Here is a 22,521-nt window from a genome sequence, read left to right on the forward strand (position 1 = left end):
GCAGCTAGAGGCATAATTCAGATATCCTTCTCTTCTGCCGGCGATTCTGCACAACGTAAGAACGATCATAGCTAGATCGTTCTTACAGGCGGCGGGAGGGGACATCCCCCCCTCCCGCCGCCATCCGGTGCTTCTCCGGGCTCTCCCGTGCCATCGGGGGCCCGGAGAACGAATCGTCCGGCGCTCGCAGGAAGCATAGAGATGACTGGTGACCAGATTGTCACCAGTCATCTCTATGACCGTGGGAGGACCCGGGCGCGATGTGATGACGTCACGCCCGGGTCCCCGTAAGTAAACAAAGCCGCGATTGCGGCTGCTAAGCAACGGTAAACATGAGATCTGTGAATTTTTTTTCACGATCTCATGCTTTCAGGCCTGGAGGAGAGATGTGAGGTCTTATTGACCCCGCATCTCTCCATAAAGAGTACCTGTCACACACATTCCTATTACAAGGGATGTTTACATTCCTTGTAATAGGAATAAAAGTGATAATCAAAAAAAAAAAAATAAAATAAAAAAGTGTAAAAAAAGAAATAAATATGTAAAAAAAAAAAAAAAGAAATACATTTTTTTTTTTAACGCCCCTGTCCCCAGTAGCTTGCGCACAGAAGTGAACGCACACGCAAGTCCCACCGACATATGTAAACGCCGTTTAAACCACATATGTGAGGTATCGCCGCGTGCGCTAGAGTGCCAGCAACAATTCTAGCACTAGATCTCCTCTGTAAATCTAAACTGGTAACCTGTAAAAATTTTCAAAGCTTTGCCTATGGAGATTTTTATGTAACGAAGTTTGGGCCATTCCACGAGTGTGCGCAATTTTAAAGCGTGACATGTTAGGTATCTATTTACTCGTGTAACATAATCTTTCATATTTTACAAATAAATTGGGCTAACTTTACTGTTTTGTTATTTTTTGAATTCATGAAACAATTTTTTTCCAAAAAAAGGTGTTTGAAAAATTATTGCGCAAATACCGTGCAGAATAAAAGGTTTCAATGACCGTCGTTTTATTCCCTAGGGTGTCTGCTAAAAAAACATATATAATGTTTGGGGGTTCTGCGTAATTTTCTAGCAAAAAAATTATCATTTGTACATGTAGGAGAGAAGTGCCAGAATAGGCCCGGTATGGAGGTGTGTATAAAAGCCCTGTATGGAAGAGGTTAAAAGAGCATTCCAATTACAGATATTTTAATCAAATACTATTCTATGCAAATGCTACTTAAAGTGCAGCTATATTTAGTTTTAAACTGTCTAAATACAGACACCACATGACACCAGTTATTAGACAGAAAGGACTTTGCTAATCTACTACATGCTCTCCCGAAGTTTGTAAATAAATGAGTGCCCTTATGTATTACTGCGGAACCATTGGACAGAGTGATGGCAGTTTATCAAAGCATAGCTATTAAGACATTGAAACCCAGGCTCCAGAAACAAAGTAAAAACGCTAAGGGAAGTCCTGGAGTTTTACCAACTAATATTATCCTGCCATCCTTTCCTCTAGAGGAGGCACACAGTATACCTGCTGACAAAGTGACAAAACCAATTTAAGCAGTGCTTTTAAAAGTTTAAAGAGGATACGGGTTGATTTAAGGTATTTGGCTAAAATCTGTTGGCTTCCAAAATGTTCACTTTACATAAACCCATCAAAATGTACTGTAATACGCAAATGACAAGATCCTAAGAAGACATTGGAATTTTTTTATTTCTATGAATGGCTTTTCATCATCTTCAGTATTTCTTCGATGGGTAAACGTGATCATGAAAATAATCAGTTGTCATGATGCCATAGAGCAGGGGTCTGGAACTGGTGGCCCTCCAGCTGTTGCAAAACTACAAGTCCCATTAGGCATTGCAAGGCTAACAGCTACAAGCATGGCTCCCACAGACAGAGGCATGATGGGACTTGTATTTTCGCAACAGCTGGGGGGGCGCCAATTTAAGACCCCTGCCATAAAGGCATACAAGCTTTTCCTTGTCTGAGCAGTGTGTTCTGTAAACACCATAATGTGATGGTGGTAAATATAGACATATAGATATATATAGACATGGAAGTGGTGATTTAGAAAAAGAATAGTATACTATCTAGCCAAATTACAATTAGTTTACTGAACCTTGGACTTTTTTTTTTGCATCAAATATCCAAATCCTAAAATTGTTTTTATATATACAGGTTTCTGGACTAAGTAAAAATGTTGCTGTTTACACATAATGCGTTTGATACTTTCCCATTGCATTGCATAATCCTGTTTTTTAATTAGGCTGTAGTTCAGTTTAAATGTAAAAACATAAAACATTTGTTACTATAAGACAGTGATAAACATATCATCTTTACTAACATAAATATATGTTTTAGGAGTCAAAAATAAACCTTGATGGTGGATGGATTAATAACCCCACTGCTCATGGAAATTTTCATTTTGTGTTATCTGGAAGGTCCTACCAGGTTATAAGTCAATATTTTTACCACTTGCTGCCAAAAGTAAGTATGTTGCCCGCAGTCTTCTATATACATATCTTCTTCATATGGTTGTAGCAAACACAGAATGCCCCACCTGAAAAGCAATGTCTAGTATGATGTTTCAAAAGAAAAAGAGAATTAGTGCAACTGGGATGGGTAAAGGGGAGGTGCTATGAATAAAAGGAGATGAAAGGAACACCGGAAAGCAATTGCTGTCATTTTCCTGGTGGTGACACCAATCATCTTACAGTATTTCATATCTGATTATTATTACTAAAGCCTCGTACACACGCATGGTTTACTCGGCAAGAAAACTGCTGGCAGAGCTTTCTTGCCGAGTACACCGGGCGTGTGTACGAGGCTTTCAGGTTTCTCAAGAAAACTGTGCAAAATTTTGACGAGAAAAATAGAGATCCTGCTCTCTATTTTCTCGTTGTGATTCTCTGCAGTATTTTCCTGCCGAGAAACCCGAATGTGTTTACTTACCTGTCGCCGTGGAAACCTGCACATGCTCGAAATGACTTTGACGCATGCACGGTAGCTTCCTAGGCATAGGTAGGGTGCAGCAAGATGGCGGCGATGGCATTGAATGTGACGAGCACATGCTCATCGTCCGCAATGACGTCACCGCGTTCTTGCCATTCAAAAGAACAGCAGTTCTTTTAAATGGAGTGTCTGTACACTCGGGCGGCAAGAGATTCTTGCCAAGAATCTCGTCAGGAAAAAACAACGTTTTTTTCCTGACGAGATTCTGGCCCGTGTGTACAGGTCTTAAGAGTCAAAAAACATAATACAACTCAATTTTCTTACCTCCTTATTCATACAAACTTTATAAATGGTTACATATAGCCCACCATAATAGTGTATTGTACATATTTTAATGTTTTAAAGATATTACTGAATGGAACCATTTTTGCCAGAATGATGCCAAAACAAAAGTCCAACCTTATTGAAGAACTTCAAAAATTAGAGTAAGTACAACCCCTTTGGGACCTTAAAATAATGGAATACATACGTTGTATAATGTTGTATAATAGATATATATTTTTTGGTTTTCTGGATAGCCAACACAGGCCATTACCAAGGACGAGAGAAAATGTGATACTGCGCTAACTAACTAAGTGAAACAGAAAATAAATGAGCTGCAACAAAAATTGTGATATACGCACAATATACAATCAAAAACGGAAAAAATAAGTAGCGCAACTTATTTTTTCCGTTTTTCATTACCAAGGACGGCTCGGCTGAGAACAGTATATACAGCCATACACCAATGTTGTTCCTGACTAGGTCTATAAACCTAGCACCAGGGCCGCCATCAGGGGGGTACAGGCAGTACAGCTGTAAGGGGCCCGGAGGTCCCCAGGGGCCCGGATGGCAACCCCCTATAAAAAAAAGGGCCCCAGGTGGCAACTCCCCTTTTATTTATATATATTTTTTTATTAACCTCCCTGGCGGTATGATTATTTCAGAAAAAAGTTGCTGAAAGCGGTACCATTATTTGCAAGGAAATTTGGCGTTTTATACTATAGGCCTGTAATTCTTAGGAATAACTCACTTAAACCCTAACCAAACAAGAGTCTAGTAGGCATCCTGGGTATGAATTTTTTTTAAAAACAAAATTATAAATTATAATATAATGAATAATTATAAATAATTATAACAAATAATAATAATATAATTAAAATAAAAATTATTCAATAATGTAATCAACTCAAAATCACTGAAATTTGCTCAGTTGCAGAATTGTCGCTGTCATTACTTTTATTTTTTGATGACGAATTTCCCCACAAATCGCTATCGCACAATTCTGCAAGTGATTATAATTTATTATCGCTTTTTTTCTAGCTGCTCTAAAATCACCTTTGACATAAAGGGACACTTTTTGGTTGCTATGGACAATCTACAGTTTGCAGGTAGAAAGAATAGTTTTTATTATATAAAAGTACATGCAGAACACTGGGCAGACCACTAGGGACAGAGGGGGTGTGTATTTTTTACATACAGTACTGTAATCAATAAGATTACAGTATACTGTATGTATTGTGTTTATTCACTTTTTGGAATTTGGCGCCGTTCTCCGCCCCCGTGCGTCAGGGAACGGAGCTCGGTGGCACACAAAGGCACTGTGTGAATCGAGTGAGGAGACACAGCTCGATCACACAGCGCGGCGGCATCGCAGGATCCAGGGACAAGGTAAGTAAACCCTGCCTGTGGCTGCAGCGAGGCGATCCTGAGTCTGTCTCGGGGTTACCGCTTTTGGTAATAAAATACCACTCCGAGACAGACTCGGGAATACCACCAGAGGGGTTAAGGACCAAGCTCTATTTGTGGGAAGAAAATTATAAAAATTATAAAAAAAAATTATAAAAAATTCATATGGGTACAGTGTTGCATGGCCACGCAATTGTCATTCAAAGTGCGACAGCGCTGAAAGCTAAAAATTGTCCTGGGCATGAAGGGGGCAAAGTACCAGGTGTTAAAGTGGTTAAAGATGTCTATTGCCCCTTCTTTTATCTTTGGCAAATATCTGTGGACCCAATGGATTAATATGGATCTTTTCACTGGTTGTGAGCTGCTAAGGGGACTGAAGTACTTCTTTTCCATTCTGTAAGTGAATTGGGGTTTCCAGGTTGATGAAAACTGAGTTATGCAAACCAATCAATGCACTGCAACCAGTGATAATGTTCTAGTCATTTAAAATATATTTGTTGTTAAGGGTTACTGGATGTTGTGTATCATCATTGCTCTTTGCACTGCCCTATTAAATAAGCCTTCAGGATCCCATATAATAGTAAATACTAGCAAGAATTACTTTGTCAATAAAATATATTTTACTGTCATTTTTTCAGTTACTTTGTTGGAATGTGTGGAGATGGAGCAAATGATTGTGGGGTAAGCATGCAGTATATTTGCTAATATTGTGAATACATATATATGCCCACTTAAAACTGTGCCAGTATCTTGCAATACAAATGCAAACCTAGTTTTATATATATACAGTGTATATATATATGAACTATACCTAAATCTTATTTTTATATTTCTAAACACTAAACCTGTTCTATGGACTGCAACTGACCACCTACAAATATCACACGAAGAAGCCGATTCTTCATGTTATGATTGCACATGCTCTATAGCAGTCCATAGAACAGGTTTAGTAGTTGGAAGTATATTGAAAGATAGATATCGCTAGACTCTGGAAACCCTGCAAATAACATGTCTAGAAGTCACCAAGATGTTTGTATGGATTATATCTCATTTATATAAAATTATGTTTTGCTTGTGATGGTATGAAGCTAGCTGCACTGAATTGGATTTACTAAAGGAGTAATATTTGTTGACTTTGCAAAGTGAATATTTGGTGATAAATAAGACGGCCCTCAACTGCCGGGTGGACGTCCCTGGACGTCCTTTTATTTGCATTCAAGTCAACAGTTATTTTGTTCCCATAAATAGAGCTTTCTTTTGGTGGTATTTGATCACCTCTGGGATTTTTATTTTCTGCAAAAAAAATAAAAAAATGAATGAAAATTTAGAAAAAAATAAGTATTTTTTTGTTTCAGTTATAAAAAATTGTAAATAAGTATGTTTTCTCCTTCACGGGTGGGCACTGATGGTACTGCACTGACAGACACTGATAAGGTGGCACTGATGGGCACCGATGAGGTGGCACTGATGTGGGGGCATTGATGTGCACTGATGATGGACACTAATATGCGGCACTGATAGGCGGCATGGATGGGCACTAATAGGCGGCATGGATGGGCACGGATAGGCGGCATGGATGGGCACTGATAGGCGGCATGGATGTGCATGGATAGCCGGCATGGATGGGCACTGATAGACGGCATGGATGGGCACTGATAGGCGGCACGGATAGGCATAGATGGGCACTGATAGGTGGCACTAATGTATGTGTTGTACTAATGGATGCCAATCAGTGATGCCCATTGTGGGCACTGATTGGCATCCATTATTTGTAAATTTTCATCCCTGGTGGTCTAGGGTGGCATACCTGTGGTGGGCATCCCTGGTAGTCTAGTGGCATCCCTGGTGGTCCAGTGTGGGCATCCTCGTGGGGGCTGTGCTGATAATAGTTCAGCACAAACCCCCCTGTCAGAGGAGCAGTCTATCGGCTCTCCTCTACTCGCGTCTGACAGACGCGAGTGAGGAAAAGCCGATTACCGCCTTTTCCTGTTTACATCGTGATCAGCCGTGATTGGACACGGCTGATCACGTGGTAAAGAGTTTCCGTCGGAGACTCTTTACCTAGATCGGTGTTGCGGGGTGTCAGACTGACACCCTGCAACAACGATCGCGCGCAGCGCTCAATATCCTGAGGACGCCATATGACGTCCACTCAAGATATTGAAACCACTTTGCTGATGTCTTTTTGCATAAGGCGGGCGGCAAGTGGTTAGACTCCCACAATGCATCACATTCCATAAATGGGTGGTAGAATCCTTTCATTCAACTGCTCCAACATTTCTCTGTAGCAGGGGTTGCAGGTAAGTCTCACAGCGTGGGAAGACAGCTGCTCAGAATAGTATCTGGCAGGTATGAGGAGGCACAACAGGCAGCAGCAGTCTGTGAGTAATGCAGTGCCGTTCCTGGCCCCCATGTCACATTAAAGATTAAAGTTGAGAAGCGGGGGAGGGGGTGTTCTGCTTTCGGAAATGACATCTTACATTAAAGCGAGAAGCGGGGGTGCTGACTTCTTACCTCTTCTCCCACGCAGCCAGCGAGTTGAGAAGCTGGGTGAGGGGCCGAAAATGACTTCTCACCAGGCGGGGCCTTTAGTAATTTGGGGGGCCCTCCACAGCTTTGCGGGGCCCTAAGCGGCTTGCATAGTGAGCCTATAGGGCGGATCGGCCCTGGAGGAATGGAATACATACATTTTATACATAACTAATGTGTATGGTACTGTCAGCAAAAAGTATATACTAAACTTCAGCTTTAAGTAAAGTGAGGAGAAACTAGTTGTGACTTAAAGAACCAATAAAATCATTACAAACAGTTGTGTAGTACTCCAGTGTTTCTTCTATTTTTCACTAATGTAATAATTTACCCTTTATCCATTCTCTACAGGCACTTAAAATATCCCATGCTGGAATTTCGTTGTCTGAATTAGAAGCATCTGTTGCTTCACCTTTCACTTCCAAAATTCCAAATATTCAATGTGTACCAATGCTCATAAAGTAAGTTTTTTGCTTGTTTACAATCTGCATAAGTTTTGGCTAGAAGAAACTGAATTAATGTTTTAATGTCAATTATAACTGACTTTTCACATAAAAAGGGATATGTCCTAAAGCAGTAGATAAAGTTTGCTTTACAAAGTGAATGCTGGCTGTGTTCATTTTAAATATGCAATTACTTGCAGGAGAAATAATATACAAAAAAAAAACAGGATTTTTGCTATAATTTGATTGAAGTGAACTTCTAAACTTCATAAGTTTAGAAAACATTTCAGATGATTTACTAAAAGAGTTTTACATTTTTACATAATCAGGCGCGTAAATGTTCACTTCAATTCTTCAATCCTGTGAAAAGCAAATTCCTGTTCACTTAACCACTTCAGCCCCGGAATGATTTACCACCTTCATGATCAGGCCATATTTTGCAATACGGCACTGCCTAACTTTAACTGACAATTGTGTAATTGTCCGCCACTATTACACAAATACAATTGATGGCCATCTATCCAGAAATAGAGCTTTATTTTGTTAGTATTTGATCACATCTGCGTTTTTTTATTTTTTGCGCTATAAATTAAAAAAAAAATAAAAAAAATTCTGCTATAATACATATACAATAATGAAATAGAAAAAAATGTCTTCATCAATTTCAACCAATATGTATTCTGCTACATATTTTTGGTAAAAGAAAATCCCAATAAATGTATATTGATCGGTTTTCACAAAAGTTATAGCATCTACAAACTATGGGATAGATTTAGGGACTTTTTATATTTTTTACTAGTAATAACTAGTGTTGAGCAGAATACGCCATATTCGATTTCGCGATATATCACGAATATATAGCCGAATATTCGTGAAATATACGCTAAAATCGAATATTCGTGATATTTTATAAAAAAAAAAAATTGCGAAATTTCGCTAATGCGAATGCGAAAATGATTGCGAGATTTTGACAACTCTGATTGGCTCTGATGCAAAAAAAGGGTGGAGAAAGTATTCGCGAATATTCGATTTCCGAATATTCGCGAATACTTTCTCCACCCTTCTTTTGCATCAGAGACAATATTCGCGAATACTTTCTCCACCCTTCTTTTGCATCAGAGACAATATTCGCGTATACTTTCTCCACCCTTTTTTTGCATCAGAGCCAATCAGAGTTGTCAAAATCTCGCAATCAATTTCGCATTCGCATTAGCGAAATTTCGATAAAATATCACCAATATTCGATTTCCGAATATTCGCGAATACTTTCTCCGCCCTTCTTTTGCATCAGAGCCAATCAGAGTTCTCCTACCACAGTTGACAAAATATTTCACAACTTTTTTTTTTTTGATAAAATATTCCGAATATTCGATTTCCGAATATTCGAGAATACTTTATCCGCCCTTCTTTTGCATCAGAGCCAATCAGAGTTCTCCTACCACAGTTATCAAAAAATCGCAATCATTTTCGCATTCGCATTAGCGAAATTTCGCAAATTTTTTTTTTTTAATTCGGCAACATAAAAGGATCGCCTCAGCGGCCCAGGGTCTCTAATCATACCAGCAATGCTTTTAGACGTCGATAGGATGTGATCTGTTTTAAAAATAAAATTGAAAAAATGCGAATATTCGGAATAGCGAATATTGGCCGCGAAATTCGAGATATTCGCGAATACTCGAATATGCCATATTCGAGCCGAATATTCGCAATACGAATATTCGTGAGCAACACTAGTAATGACGATGATCAGCGATTTTTTAGGAACTGCGACATTGAAGTGGACAAATCTGACACTAAGAGACACTTTTTGGGGACCAGTGACACTAATACAGTGATCAGTGCTAAAAAAAATGCACTGTCACTGTATAAATGACAATGCAGGGAAGGGGTTAACACCAGCGGTGATCAAAGGGTTAAGTGTGTCCCTAGGGGGTGCTTGCTAACTGTGTGGGGATGGTCTGACTGGGGAAACACAGAGATCCGTGTTCCTGCTTAGTAGGAACACAAGATCTCCATGTTCTCCCCTGACAGAATGGGGATCTGCCTTGTTTACATAGGCAGATCGCCTCTCTGAGGAGTGATTCCAGGTGGTTGTCGGACATCGCTGATTGGCTCTCCCTCTGTCCAATCAGTGCGCCCCACAGAAGCTACTGCATGGAGCGACATACAAGTACATCGCTTCACGCAGCTGGGCCGCCTTGCAGCAGTAAATGTGCAGAAGGCGGTCCAGAAGAGGTTAAATACATAATCATCTGCACATAAAATAAGTAAATGAGAATTTGCTTTTTACATAACTCGATAACTGACGTGAATATTTAGCCAATTTATTGTGTGAATACTTCAACTTCTTTAGTAGATCAGCCTTATTCTCATAGAAAAATAAATAGACTCTATATTCCTTTAGTAAATAAAACCTGTACAGGGGAATTCAAAACAGTCCTAACAACAATTTTACGTCAGCAGTCCACTTAAAAAATTAGCTGTTCCTAATTCAGACAAGCATTTGCACCAGTGGCGGTAACATTAGCAAAATACAATCCAATTAGCTATTACTACTGCCACTGTAAGAACCTGTTGCTTTGGCAGCTACAACTTCTTTAATAACTACTGCCAGCTCTCAGATTAGGAAACTAGGGAATTAAGACCAACTGTGAGCTGGCATTCAGAGGTATGCCAGTACACAGATTGTGCAGTTCCATGTGCTAGGAAACTGTATCTTGCAGATTCCATGGATGAAAGCTAAATGTATACAGGGCAATGCCCATATTTGGGAAATGACTAGTCACTGGGTGGGCAAATTATATAAAAAATGGAGATGCGCTAATAAATATATATAAGTGAAATAATAAAAAAAAAACACTTGAAAATATATGAAACATAAACCATCAAAATATTGAGCATAACCAGTCCAATACGCAGTTATAGTAAACCTTGATAGTTGAAATAAGTGAAAATATCACAATTGACACCACAACAAACGTGTGCACCTCCACCACACAGAGTGCATGCTTACCAGAGGGCAAGCATAGTGCGCTTGCGGCCATCAACCCAGCCAGGGCCTTTATCCTGGAAATATGGGAAATGCCCGCTCGCAGGAAGGTACTTGAATGTTGTAACCAGGATATGCATCAGGAGCCAATAAGTCTCGATCTCTCCAATGCTCATCAGCATAGGTTAACCACGTATACCCAGAAGTAAAAAAATGCTCTCCATAGTGTAAATCAATTAAACCATCAGGAATTTTAATTAAAGATTGCACTTACATAAAAAGCTTGAATGAAGCATAAAAATACATGTATTTGACAGCTCTACATTTTATTGACAGCTCACAACAGCTGTCAATTGAGCCGATTCCAAAGCCTCTATTGGAGTGAATAATGGACCTGCCCGTTTCAAAAGTAAAAACAATTGTAAAATGAGCCAGAAACGGAACTAGACTCTAAGTTCCCTATCAGGCTCCACCCACCCAAGTACAAATCTCCTCAGCCAAGCACCTGTCAGTGTGATGAGTGTGATGGCCAGGGAGGGAATGAGTGTACTAAGGAAGGAGTGTCTAGTGTGAACCCTCCTTCCACAGTGCGGATTCAGACAGAATGTATGACGGGTGCATTAATAGAGTTCAAGCACCATCACTTTTGCTGCTGTTCACTGACAGAATTAGAAAGGGTGTTTACAACATCATTTCATGAATTCTCTTGGTTGTGTTTTAAAGAAACAAGGAGGTTGATTCACTAAAAGAATAGTGGCTGTTCACGTTGCAATATGACTTTACTGAGTTTGGTGAATATAGTATAGCTGTGAGTACTGCAATCATCCAATCATGTGCAATTAACCATGATGTCATATGATTGGGAGTTTTAAGTGAACACAGGCCTACCTGTTTATATGAGCATTTACTTTATAAACAGAATATTGGCTTTTAGTTATCATTGTAGAACATTGCCACAGTTTTTAGCTCTTGTTCTAGACAACAATTTAAGGCCTCTTTCACACGGAGTGGACCGTTTTTGTGTCCGCTCCGTGTGTGTCCGGCGGCTCAGTGGGGATCATCCGTAATCCCCGCTGAGCTGTCGGCGGATAGGGCGGTCCCCGCACACTGTGCAGAGACCGCCCTGTCTCTTCTCTGCTCTCCCCTATGGGGAATCGGATGAAGACGGACCGTCTGTCCGTCTTCATCCGATCCGTTCCGCCGGACAGAAGAAAAATAGGGTTTTCTTCCGTACGAAAAACCGGATCCTGACGGACGCGGATGGTTGCGGACGTTAGCGGATGCTCCATCCGCTAACGGACGCGATCCCATAGGGATGCATTACAAGTCCGTAAGCTAATGTGAAAGGGGCCTTACAGCCAGAGTGTCTGCGGCTTGGGTGAATGATTTGCAAAATGTATGTTGGTATCTTATCTATCTTGTATACAGTATATCTATTCAAATTCACTGTTATGAGTTCTGGAAGTGAAATGATTCTACCTTCTGTATTGGCAATTTTCAAATTAAAAAGAGTCCAATAAAGGGGTTGTAAAGGTTCATGTTTTGTCACCTTAATGCATCCTATGCATTAAGGTGAAAAAACATCTGACAGTTACGGCCCCCCCAGCCCTCCCAGCCCCCCGTTTTACTTACCTGAGCCCGTTCACCTGCTGCGCTCGCCCCTCGACGCTCCTCTTCTCCACTCAGTCTGGCCATTGATTGGCTAGAGTGGATGGATTGATGGCAGAGCAGCCATTGGCTCGCGCTGCTGTCAATCACATCCAATGATGCGGGGGGCGGGGCCAAGTGATACAGTGAGCGGCTATTACCGCCGGCTGTATCACGGGAGCGTGCCCGCATGAACTAACCCCCATGGGAGAGAGCTCCCATGAAGGGGGTTAGTTCTTGCGGGGAGGAGCTGAGACAGCCGCCGAGGGACCCCAGAAGACCAGGTTCGAGGCCACTCTGTGCAAAACAAGCTGCACAGTAGAGGTATTGTTATTGTTTGTTATTTAAAAAAAATATATACATCCTTTACAACCCCTTTAACTTACTTGCACCCTCTTGTGCAGACTGGGTGTGTGAAAGTGCTGAATTTGAGTGATGATAGATCAACCTATATATTAAAAAATATATTTTCTTCTAATGTTTGCACGTACATTGTAAAAAAAATCCCTTTTTAAGAGACTGTCACCAAAACAACTTTTTACAATAATAATACAAGAATGCTTTAATGCCACAAATGTTGCCACACCTGGACAATGTTTTTATTACCTAACTGCAGAGTTATGAGAGTAAGTTCTTGGCACATCAATGTTGTGTGTAAGTAAATACTATAGTTTCTGTATGTAAAATTCATTTTTAGCACTTAGATCTTTTGATTTTTGTGGTTCTTTTAAATCACATTGATGCATGTTCCATTAGTAAAATGTCTTACTTAAAATAAAAATATCTTACTAACAAATAAAGAATATAGATATAAAATAAATATTCATATATCTAAGATAACTTCAGAGCCAGATTGTCAATTGCTATCAGTAGAACCAAATGGAATAAATGGTCCATGTTGTTATTTATTAATAACACCTCTACTTTTAGTTTGAGAAAACATTGTACTTGCTTAAAATACGTACAATACTGTGTACAACAATGTAATAAGACAATGTTCTTTTCTTACACAGGGAAGGAAGGAATACTTTGGTTACAACATTCTCTATCTTTAAATTCATGACCATGTTCATCTTTGTTGGTCTAACTTGCATAGCATATCTATTCTGGGTAAGGTTGCCTTAATTTAAAAGTTCCCTTACTGTTACTGTGAAGATGTTTTGAAGTGATTGCTTGCTGGATTATTATTTTTTTGGTTAGATGGTTAGAACATGGTTAGAGATGACACAAAGTAAGTGGCAATGCCTTAATCGTATATGTGCTGTAAAGGCCACTGGGACCTCTTCCATCCTTGTCAAGGAGAGTGCTAACCTTCTCTCCTTTCATACAACACTGTATTATTATTTTTTTACAATTGATTTTTAGATTCTCTTTAATTACTTTGTAATTATTTGTATAACATTGTCCCACTGTATTTAAGTGTTATTACTATATGTTCCAGATAGGCTAAATATATTGATAAAAAAGTACTTTTCTGATTATTCTTAACTTACTAAAGAGAAGGAATTGGCCTTTTCTTACCATGGGCACCAGCTCTAGATTTCTCTTACAGAGATATTAAGAGTACTTTATATTTTGATAAAAGAATCCAAAAACTGACTCCCAATCCGAAATGGCTCATTGCAATGTAAATAACTTTCAAAATGGTTTCTGGAGCTATCTCCTAAGTCCGAGATGTTAATGAGATGGCTCCATCATATTTTTCTGCACAGGTGCTGTGAGTGCAGGCTAGATTTTACCCAAAGGATGTAATCATCGGTTGTTCACATATGCTTTTAATGCATTTGCTTATTTCTACTTTTGAATAGAGTATAGAATAGATAAAATCCCCCTCTGATTTTTTTGCTGTCTGTGCCACATTGTGGAGATTTAATATTTTTTTTTGTCTCCTGTCCTGTAGATCAAACAGGAAGTAGGTAGGAATTTCTCCAAAGAGAGGAGAAGCCTTGTCGTAGGTCAGGGGTGCCCAACCAGTGGCCCGGGGGCCACATGTGGCCCACGGAGCCCTCTGATGTGGCCCGCGACCTTCTGTTCTGGGATGGCTGGTTGGCAAGCCCAGATTGCAGGTTGCCGACCTGCCAGCTCAGAGCATCAGTGTTGTGAATGAAGCCGGCAGTAGAGGAAGCAAGTGGCTTTTCAGAAAGTGCACCACACCTGCAGGATATGATAGAGGTCTATGGCAAAATGCAGCTAACTGGTGGAAAAACCACAGGAACACTGCGCCGCACCCACAGCGGGGGTAGACCGCAGACATTTAGTTTAAAAGCAGCCTTAGCAGGTTCCATTCAAAGCGGTCACAGGCGATCTGGATGATCATGGAATCCTACGCTTGTCGCCCGTCTCCTATTTCCCATATATTGTGGCTTCCGCCTAAAGACAGACCCACCATTTTATGCCCATCTTTATCATTTTCCTTGGATATTTGGGATAGAGTCTCTAGAACACAGGCTTTTAAATCGCCTCATTCCCCATTGGCCCCCCTGTTGAGAAATCGTGCTTTCACCCCAGGTCTCGACCCAGTTGCTTTCCAATGGTGGACGAATAAGGGACTACTGCGCATAGCGGACCTTTGCGACAAAGGGAAGGTTCTCTCTGAGCAGGTTTTGCGGGAGAAGTATCAAATGCCATTGATAGAATGTTACAGATATGTTCAGATATGTCACTTTATACAAATGTTGGCCCGCCAGGGAGACTTGGAGGTTCATACCCCCATGGAGTATCTTTGCGTTCGCTATGACAGTTTACGGGGACATATTTCTGAGTTATATGCGATGCTGATGTCGTCTTCCACTAAGCTGAATTACATGCTCCGGTGGGAGGAGGACCTGCAGGAAACCTTTGATCTAAATAAGTGGTGTGAGCTGGCAGAGACTGCTTCTAAGTCACTTATAAACACGTCCATTATAGAAGCCAATTATAAAGTGCTGCTTAGATGGTATATGGTGCCGGCCAGACTCGCTACCTTTGTTCATGGGGCCACCCCCAACTGCTTCCGGGGATGTGGCCAGGTGGGAACTGCCTATCACATCTGGTGGTCGTGTCCAAAGGTCAGAAGATTTTGGATTAGGGTATATAATTTTATCTACTCATTGACCCAGTTGAACATGACTAAATCTGCAAAGCAGGCTCTTTTGGGCGACAGGGTGGTGGAGGCATCTAAAGCCCAAAGGCGATTGCTTAAGTTTATCTTTATATCAGCTAAGATCACGATAGCCAGAAATTGGCGCGTCGCCTCCTTGCCGCTCGAACAGCTTAAACGGAAACTGTCATGGTTAATGCTAAATGAGAGATTGACGGCACTGATTCAGGACAAGCTGGAGATTTTCCATAAGGTTTGGGACCCGTGGCTGGCTTACTTGGCTAGCGATCTAAGATCGCTGGAGGTGTGAGCTACGGTCATGGATCCATTTGATTGATTTCTAAGGGCTGGTCGGTTGCTCTCCTATCTGTTCCCTCCCCCCTTTATCTTTTCTTTTCCTTTCTCTTTTCTTTTTCTTCTTTTCTTTTTCTTCTTTTCTTTTCCATATACGATACTGCTTATTTATGTTTATTTTTTACACCTCCATCTTTCCAACAGAAGCCTTACAAAGCGGGTCCTCCCGTTTGAATAGTAATAGAGGCAACAGAATGGATTTGGGGTTTCCAGATCCAGGTCTCTTGACCGGCAGGTCTTGGGCCTACTAAGGTTTGGTCATCGATAAATTGGGGAGAACCACACTTAGTGTTTTACCCTGGAGTATTTTATTATGCTTTTTGTTACGATGATGATGCCGAATAATATATGGTGTTATGTATTGGGATGGAGACCTTAGGCGTTTGTTAACACTTTTGTGGCGATGCTTCTGTGTTGTTGTAATGCTCATTTTTCTTTCAATAAAAACTATTGGAAATAAAAGCAGCCTTAGGCCCCTTTCACACGAACGGTCCAACCCAATTGGACCCTCTATTCACCTCTATGGAGCGGAAGATGTAAGACTTTTTGTCCATTTACACCCTGCCTATCTTGAATCCGATTTGCTAAAAAAACAGAAGTGGATCCGTCCCCTTCCATCTGATTTGATCAGAGGGCCCATAAAGTAGATTGGGCTGTGCCTGTGTCTGCTTTGCATATGCAGAGTGGACACAGACCTGTCATCTGCCCACTCCGCTCATTGTGGCCCGTGACTGGTTACTAAGTCGCTTAAGTGGCCCTCAGCCTTCAAAAAGTTGGGCACCCCTGTCGTGGGTAGTTGTCACTAGAATAACTGTAATGCTGCGTACACACAACAAATGTTCGATGTGAGCTTGTTGTCGGAATTTTGACCGTGCGTATGCTCCATCGGACATTTGCTGTTGGAATTTCCGACAACATAAATTTGAGAGCTGGTTCTCAAATTTTACAATAGCACAATTCAACGCACAAAAATTCTACACATGCTCTGAATCAATTCAACGCATGTTCAGAATGATTGAAATTATTTTTGTTCGGCTTGTCGTAGTGTTGTAGGTCACTGCGTTCTTGACGTTCGCAATTTCCGACAACATTTGTGTGACCGTGTGTATGCAAGACAAGTTTGAGCGAACATCCGTCGGAAAAAATCCACGGTTTTGATGTCGGAATGTCCGATCGCATGTAAGCGGCATTACCCTTTTTTACCTTTACCTCCTAATGAAAAAAACTGTAACATTTTGCCATAATTTTCTATCCCAGTGGAAGTGGTTCTCAGGACCAACAGAGAGAGCATATCTCCCCAGTGGGGACACAGACAGCAAATAATGGTTTTAATCCAAGGTTTTTAAATTCTGCTCCATTGAAAACAAAAAAGAAGTAACTTTGGATATACTATAAATTGTAGACTCACTGCTAAAAATGCAGCTCTGTATAAATATTTTGCAGGTTATGAAATTATTTGTTTTGCCTTACACAAAATGATTTTGTCTTAGAAACAAACCCTTCTTGGAAATTATCAATACCTATTACAAGATTTGGCTATCAATATTACAGTGGCCTTAACTTGTAAGTATCTGTTATTTTAGTATTTTATTGCTGACTTCAATAATACACTGTATGACACAACATTCTTATCCTCATATTTAGTAAGCTTGAATGGTCCAGCACCAAAGCTCACTCCATACAGACCTCCAGGACAGCTTCTTTCTCCTCCATTATTATTGTCCATTGCTATGCACTTTATCTTCACTTTGATTGTACAGACAACTGCTTTCGTCCTACTTCTGCAACAGCCATGGTACAATGAAACAGATGTCTTCAGGTAAATGATTACCACATGGTTTGTAGATCTAACCATTGCTTAGCCACCATTTGAAAAATGCAGTTTAAGGACAGTGCAAATATTTTTTTTTAAACTAATGTTGCCAATATTATACTCCCTCACATGGAGCTTTATTCAAATCCAGCAGTAGGCTAAAACAGGAATCATCAAACCGTGCCACGTGCACCAAGGTGAGCGCATCATGTCTTTTTCACTGAAACCTGGGCATAGTTGATCGTCAGCCCACAACCTTTCAACGCCCTGATATCATTAATGTGAGGATGTTAGTGTGTGAAAGAGGCCCATCCACACTCCCCTTTACTATGCAGCAGGTATTTGGAGTCCCTGCATTTCTGGGAGTGCAAAGTTTTGGTAGATATGAGGTCTGAAGGTGAAGAATTTGGGTGCATTCATTTGGACCAAACAGAGGTATGAAGGTGTAGACATTGGTGTTGATCTGAGGTCTAAAGGTGTAGGAATAAGGGCAAATTTGCGATCTGAAGAAGCATTAGATGGGCATATACTGTATGAGCTTTGAAGATGCATGCTTTGGGGCTTATTTGAGGCCTCAAAGTACATTATTTGGGGTTTATAGGAGGTTTGAAGGTACAAGCTTTGGGGCTGATCTGAGGTCTGAAGGTATATAAATTGGGGCTAGTTCACAGTAATAGTAACAAGAAACATGTTTTGTGTGTGCACTATTTGACCTTATTTGATGAGAGGTCAAAAATGGAGAGCATATTGTAATATCACATGGTGGAGTACACTGTTGTCACTGTGGGATTGCACATTCATAGCAGATTTTGAATTGATCACAGTTGCACACAAGTTTTGGAAGGTATATTTGGATAAAAGATTCATATGCCCCGTACACACGATCGGAATTTTCGATGGCCTAAAATCCGATGGAATTTTTCATCGGAATTCCGTTCAAGCTATCTTGCATACACACTGTCAGACCAAATTCTGACCGTCCAAAACGCGGTGACGTAAAACACTACAACGAGCCGAGAAAAATTAAGTTCAATGCTTCCGAGCATGCGTCGACTAGATTCTGAGCATGCATGGGTTTTTTCTCCATCGGAGTTGCACACAGACGATAGGGACAAAAAAAAAATGTTCTATCTGACTTTTTTCATTGTGTGCACGCGGCATTAGTTGTATTGGGACAAAACATATTTTTAACAGTTGAGGTAGTTATGCACTAATACACTGTGCATATATGTATTTTTAAGTTATGTTACACTATTTTAGTTTTTTTAATTATATTTAGGGGTGTGATGCAATTAATTATCAGTGTTTTAGCTGCAACCTGATGAGTTTATAGGAGTTTATGTAACACTGCACGGATTTCTACCCACCCTGACCTAATGTGTCATTTATTACACACTTTTTAGTACCCTGTTTTCTTACAGTACATGTAAATCCTAACAATGAACTTCTATTATATGGTCAATTTATGTTTGTTAAATAATACCATTGAAAGTGTTTTGTTATAACTGTTTATTAAGTTCAAAAATACCTGTTAATCTTGCCAGAAATTGTGTGAGTTGATTACTTTCTGCAGGGCCGGATTAACAATGGGGCTGATGGAGCTGCAGCTCCAGGCCCCTTTCTCAAGATAGGCCCATTTGCCCAAAAAAAAAAAAAAAAAAAAAATTTTTTTTTTTTTTTTTAAGATTTTTTTTTTTTAAGATCGAATTTGGGGGGTTGTAGCTCGATGACCAGAGGTCACAGAAACCCCACATTTGGGGGTAGGCATGGGAAGACCTACCCCACAACTGGTTAAAATATGGGACGGCTATCATTCATGGTTCTGGAGATACGGGCCTGCTTGCACAGCCTGTCAGAAGCTACATTCAGAGCGGCCAATATAAATACAAGCTGACACACTACAGCAGACTGATAGGATCACAGTGCTTATAATAATTATTTGTATATTACTCATGGTAATTAACCCCTTGCCACCCAGGCCAATTCTGACACTTCTCTACTACATGTAAAAATCATCATTTGTTTTTTGCTAGAAAATTACTCTATGGTGGTCTTTGCACTTTTTATGCTGCAGGGTACAGAGCTGCACGATTCTGGCTAAAATGAGAATTGCAATTTTTTTGCTTAGAAGATAGATCACGATTCTCTCACGATTGTTGCGGCGTAACATCATCTTTCACATTAAAACAAAAAAAAATGGGCTAACTTCACTGTTTTGTTTTTATGGTTTTTATTATTCATTGAAGTGGGAAAATGCAGTGTGACATAACATATTGCAGCAATAGCCATTGTATTCCCTAGAGTCTCTGCTAAAATATATATAATGTTTGGCAGTTCCAAGTAATTTTCTAGCAAATAATATTGCTTTCTAACTTAAGAAATAAGTGTTGGACTTTAAGTGGTTAAATTTAGTTACAATGTTAGTTAGTTACAATGTTTCATTTTGTTTACAAACTTCGCAGACTGCCCAGATTTGTTCTTTACACACAGAAGTGTATCCCTTTGATCTAAGAAGGAAGCATTAGTTACAATGTTTCCTGTTAAAAACTTGGCAGACTGCCCAGATATTTTCTTTTGACAGCTGAAAGTCTCTCCACTTGTTATATGAAAGAATCAGCAAACTCTGCATTGAAGATCGTCAGGGGGGTTGAATCGAGATCACGATTTTTTTAACGATTAATTGTGCAGCTCTAGCACGGTATTTGCGCAGCAATTTTTCAAACATGTTTTTTTGGAAAAAAATGTTTCATTCATTAAAAAAAAAGTTAGTTAGTTAAGTTAGCACAATTTTTTTTGGTATCCTAAGCGATGCTTTACATTTTTTTAGGTTACATGTTTAGAGTTACAGAGGAGGTCTAGTACTAGAATTATTGTTCTCGCTCTAACGATCGTGGCGTATGTGACCTGTGTGTATCTGGCTCTGATACTACCAGTGCCTACCCAGCCACTGACTAGTATCTCTCCCCAGCCTGTCCCCACACACCCTCTCACCTGCTGACCTGTGGATGGGGGAATCACTCCTGCAGTGTTATTGTGTTCTGCCAGTGCGTACAATGATCAGTGTTGCTAACTTTAGCTGGCAGCACTGATTGTTTTAAGAAAAAAAAAAACAGGCTGGTTGTACTCAAGTTGATTAATAGATTGACTTGTGTAAAACCAGCTAGCCCATACATAGATTGACTATGGCTGGTCTCTGCATAATTGGCGTAATTTCAATCCATGTATGACCCGCTTAACCACTACTCAGTCCCTAAATATCCTTCCACTCCTGTACATAGTGCTCACTGTCATACTCTCCACACTCCTCTCCTGTACATAGTGCCCACTGTCATACTCTCCACACTTCTCTCCTATACATAGTACCCACTGTCATACCCTACACACTCCTCTCCTGTACATAGTGCCCACTGTCATACCCTCCACCCTCCTCTCCTATACATAGCGCCCACTGTCATACCCTTCACACTCCTCTCCTGTACATAGTGCCTGCTATCATACACTTCTCTCCTGTACTTAGTGCCCACTGTCGCACCCTCCACACTCCTCTCCTGTACATACTGCTCACTGTCATACTCTCCACACTCCTCTCCTATACATAGTGCCCACTGTCATACCCTCCACACTCCTCTCCTATACATAGTGTTCACTGTCATACCCTCCACACTCCTCTCCTATACATAGAGCCCACTATCATACCGTCTACATTCCTCTCCTGTACATACTGCCCACTGTCATACCCTCCACACTCCTCTCCTGTACATACTGCCCCATCATACCCTCCACACTTCTCTCTGGTACGTACTACCCTCTGTCATACCCCCTCACTCTTCCTGTACATACTGCCCATTGTCATACCCTTCACACTCCTCTCCTGTACATAGTGCTTTTTTCCGTACCCTTTGTACTCCTCTCCTGTACATAGTGCCCACTGTTAGACCCTCCACATTCCTCTCCCTCACCTGCACATACTTCCCACTTATATACCGTCCATACTCCTCCCCTATGTCGCTTACCCACAAAAACAGTTCTTTAAAATTATACTGAATATCCTCAATGTTACCAGCTCTAGAATGGACACACTTTTGTTAGTTCAACTAAAGGAAATCTCAGTTCTCATATTTGTTCTGCCCCATTATTAGTACTCATTTAATTTTGTGATTACTACTATGATGTATAGAGGAACATCGGGGATCTCAGCTACTCTAAATATAGCACTTATATAAAAAAGTGGCCCTGAAAATATTTTTTAAATGTTGGCAACTGTGCACTTAGGCACTGCCCAAGGGCCACCGTCCACCGGGTCAGTAGGGGCCCCATGAGAGGCTCCTGGGATCCTGTGATAATAAAGCGGTAGTAAACTTTCCTGACATTAGTACTTTTTAGAGGCCCTGGGGTAGGTTATGCCACAACGTACAAGTATGCACAGCATATTAGCACATTAGTGTACACTTCAATTTTCAGACTGAGCCCTCCAGTGCTGTGATGAATCAGGCGGGGCCTGGACACTTCCATCTTCACCCGATCTTCCTTCTGGGTTCTGTGCCTTTGGTCACTTGCCTTGGCTGGGCTGCGTTCATGTCATTCCCACGCATTTATTTATTATTTATTACACCCCATTCACACCTCCGCGACAAAACGCCCGACGCCGGCCGCTCGTGCCGCTGGAGGGGAGAATTCCCATTGCTGTCTATGAGATGGTTCACATCTCATAGACGCCGTACACCTGCGGCATGAAAAAAAGTCCCGGACCCTTTTTTTCAGGCGGCATTGGCGTTCGGCCATACAAAGCAATAGGAAGGATTTGTAAAAAAAAAGTTACACTATTCGCGGCAAAATACGCGTTACTTGTCGCGGAGGTGTGAATGCAGCCTAAAAGGCCCCACCAAAATCCTCAGCACCAGGCCCATGATGTTCTTAATCTGGCCCTGACTTTCTGTGCTATCTGAATGTGTTAACTGTTTTCAGTTACACTCTTCTTATCTTTCTCTG

The 22,521-nt window shown here is 40.7% G+C and overlaps 1 protein-coding gene and 1 non-coding gene across 3 annotated transcripts in view; one reads left to right on the forward strand and one right to left on the reverse strand.

Moving 5' to 3' along the window:
• Positions 1 to 22,521, forward strand: part of LOC120936838 (probable cation-transporting ATPase 13A4) — a 123,718-nt gene that overhangs the window by 93,337 nt on the left and 7,860 nt on the right. For both annotated transcript variants that reach the window (XM_040349543.1, XM_040349542.1), the window contains exons 20-26: positions 2,360 to 2,485; positions 3,356 to 3,435; positions 5,317 to 5,359; positions 7,559 to 7,668; positions 13,300 to 13,396; positions 17,210 to 17,282; positions 17,364 to 17,538. In XM_040349543.1, coding sequence (XP_040205477.1) covers positions 2,360 to 2,485; positions 3,356 to 3,435; positions 5,317 to 5,359; positions 7,559 to 7,668; positions 13,300 to 13,396; positions 17,210 to 17,282; positions 17,364 to 17,538 — 704 coding nt within the window. The remainder of the gene's footprint in view (positions 1 to 2,359; positions 2,486 to 3,355; positions 3,436 to 5,316; positions 5,360 to 7,558; positions 7,669 to 13,299; positions 13,397 to 17,209; positions 17,283 to 17,363; positions 17,539 to 22,521) is intronic.
• On the reverse strand, positions 13,493 to 13,619 carry LOC120938444. The gene has a single exon (XR_005749060.1). It is a non-coding gene; the product is annotated as a U6atac minor spliceosomal RNA (small nuclear RNA).

This window comes from Rana temporaria, chromosome 4 (assembly GCF_905171775.1).
Source record: "Rana temporaria chromosome 4, aRanTem1.1, whole genome shotgun sequence".
Classification (NCBI taxonomy): domain Eukaryota; kingdom Metazoa; phylum Chordata; class Amphibia; order Anura; family Ranidae; genus Rana; species Rana temporaria.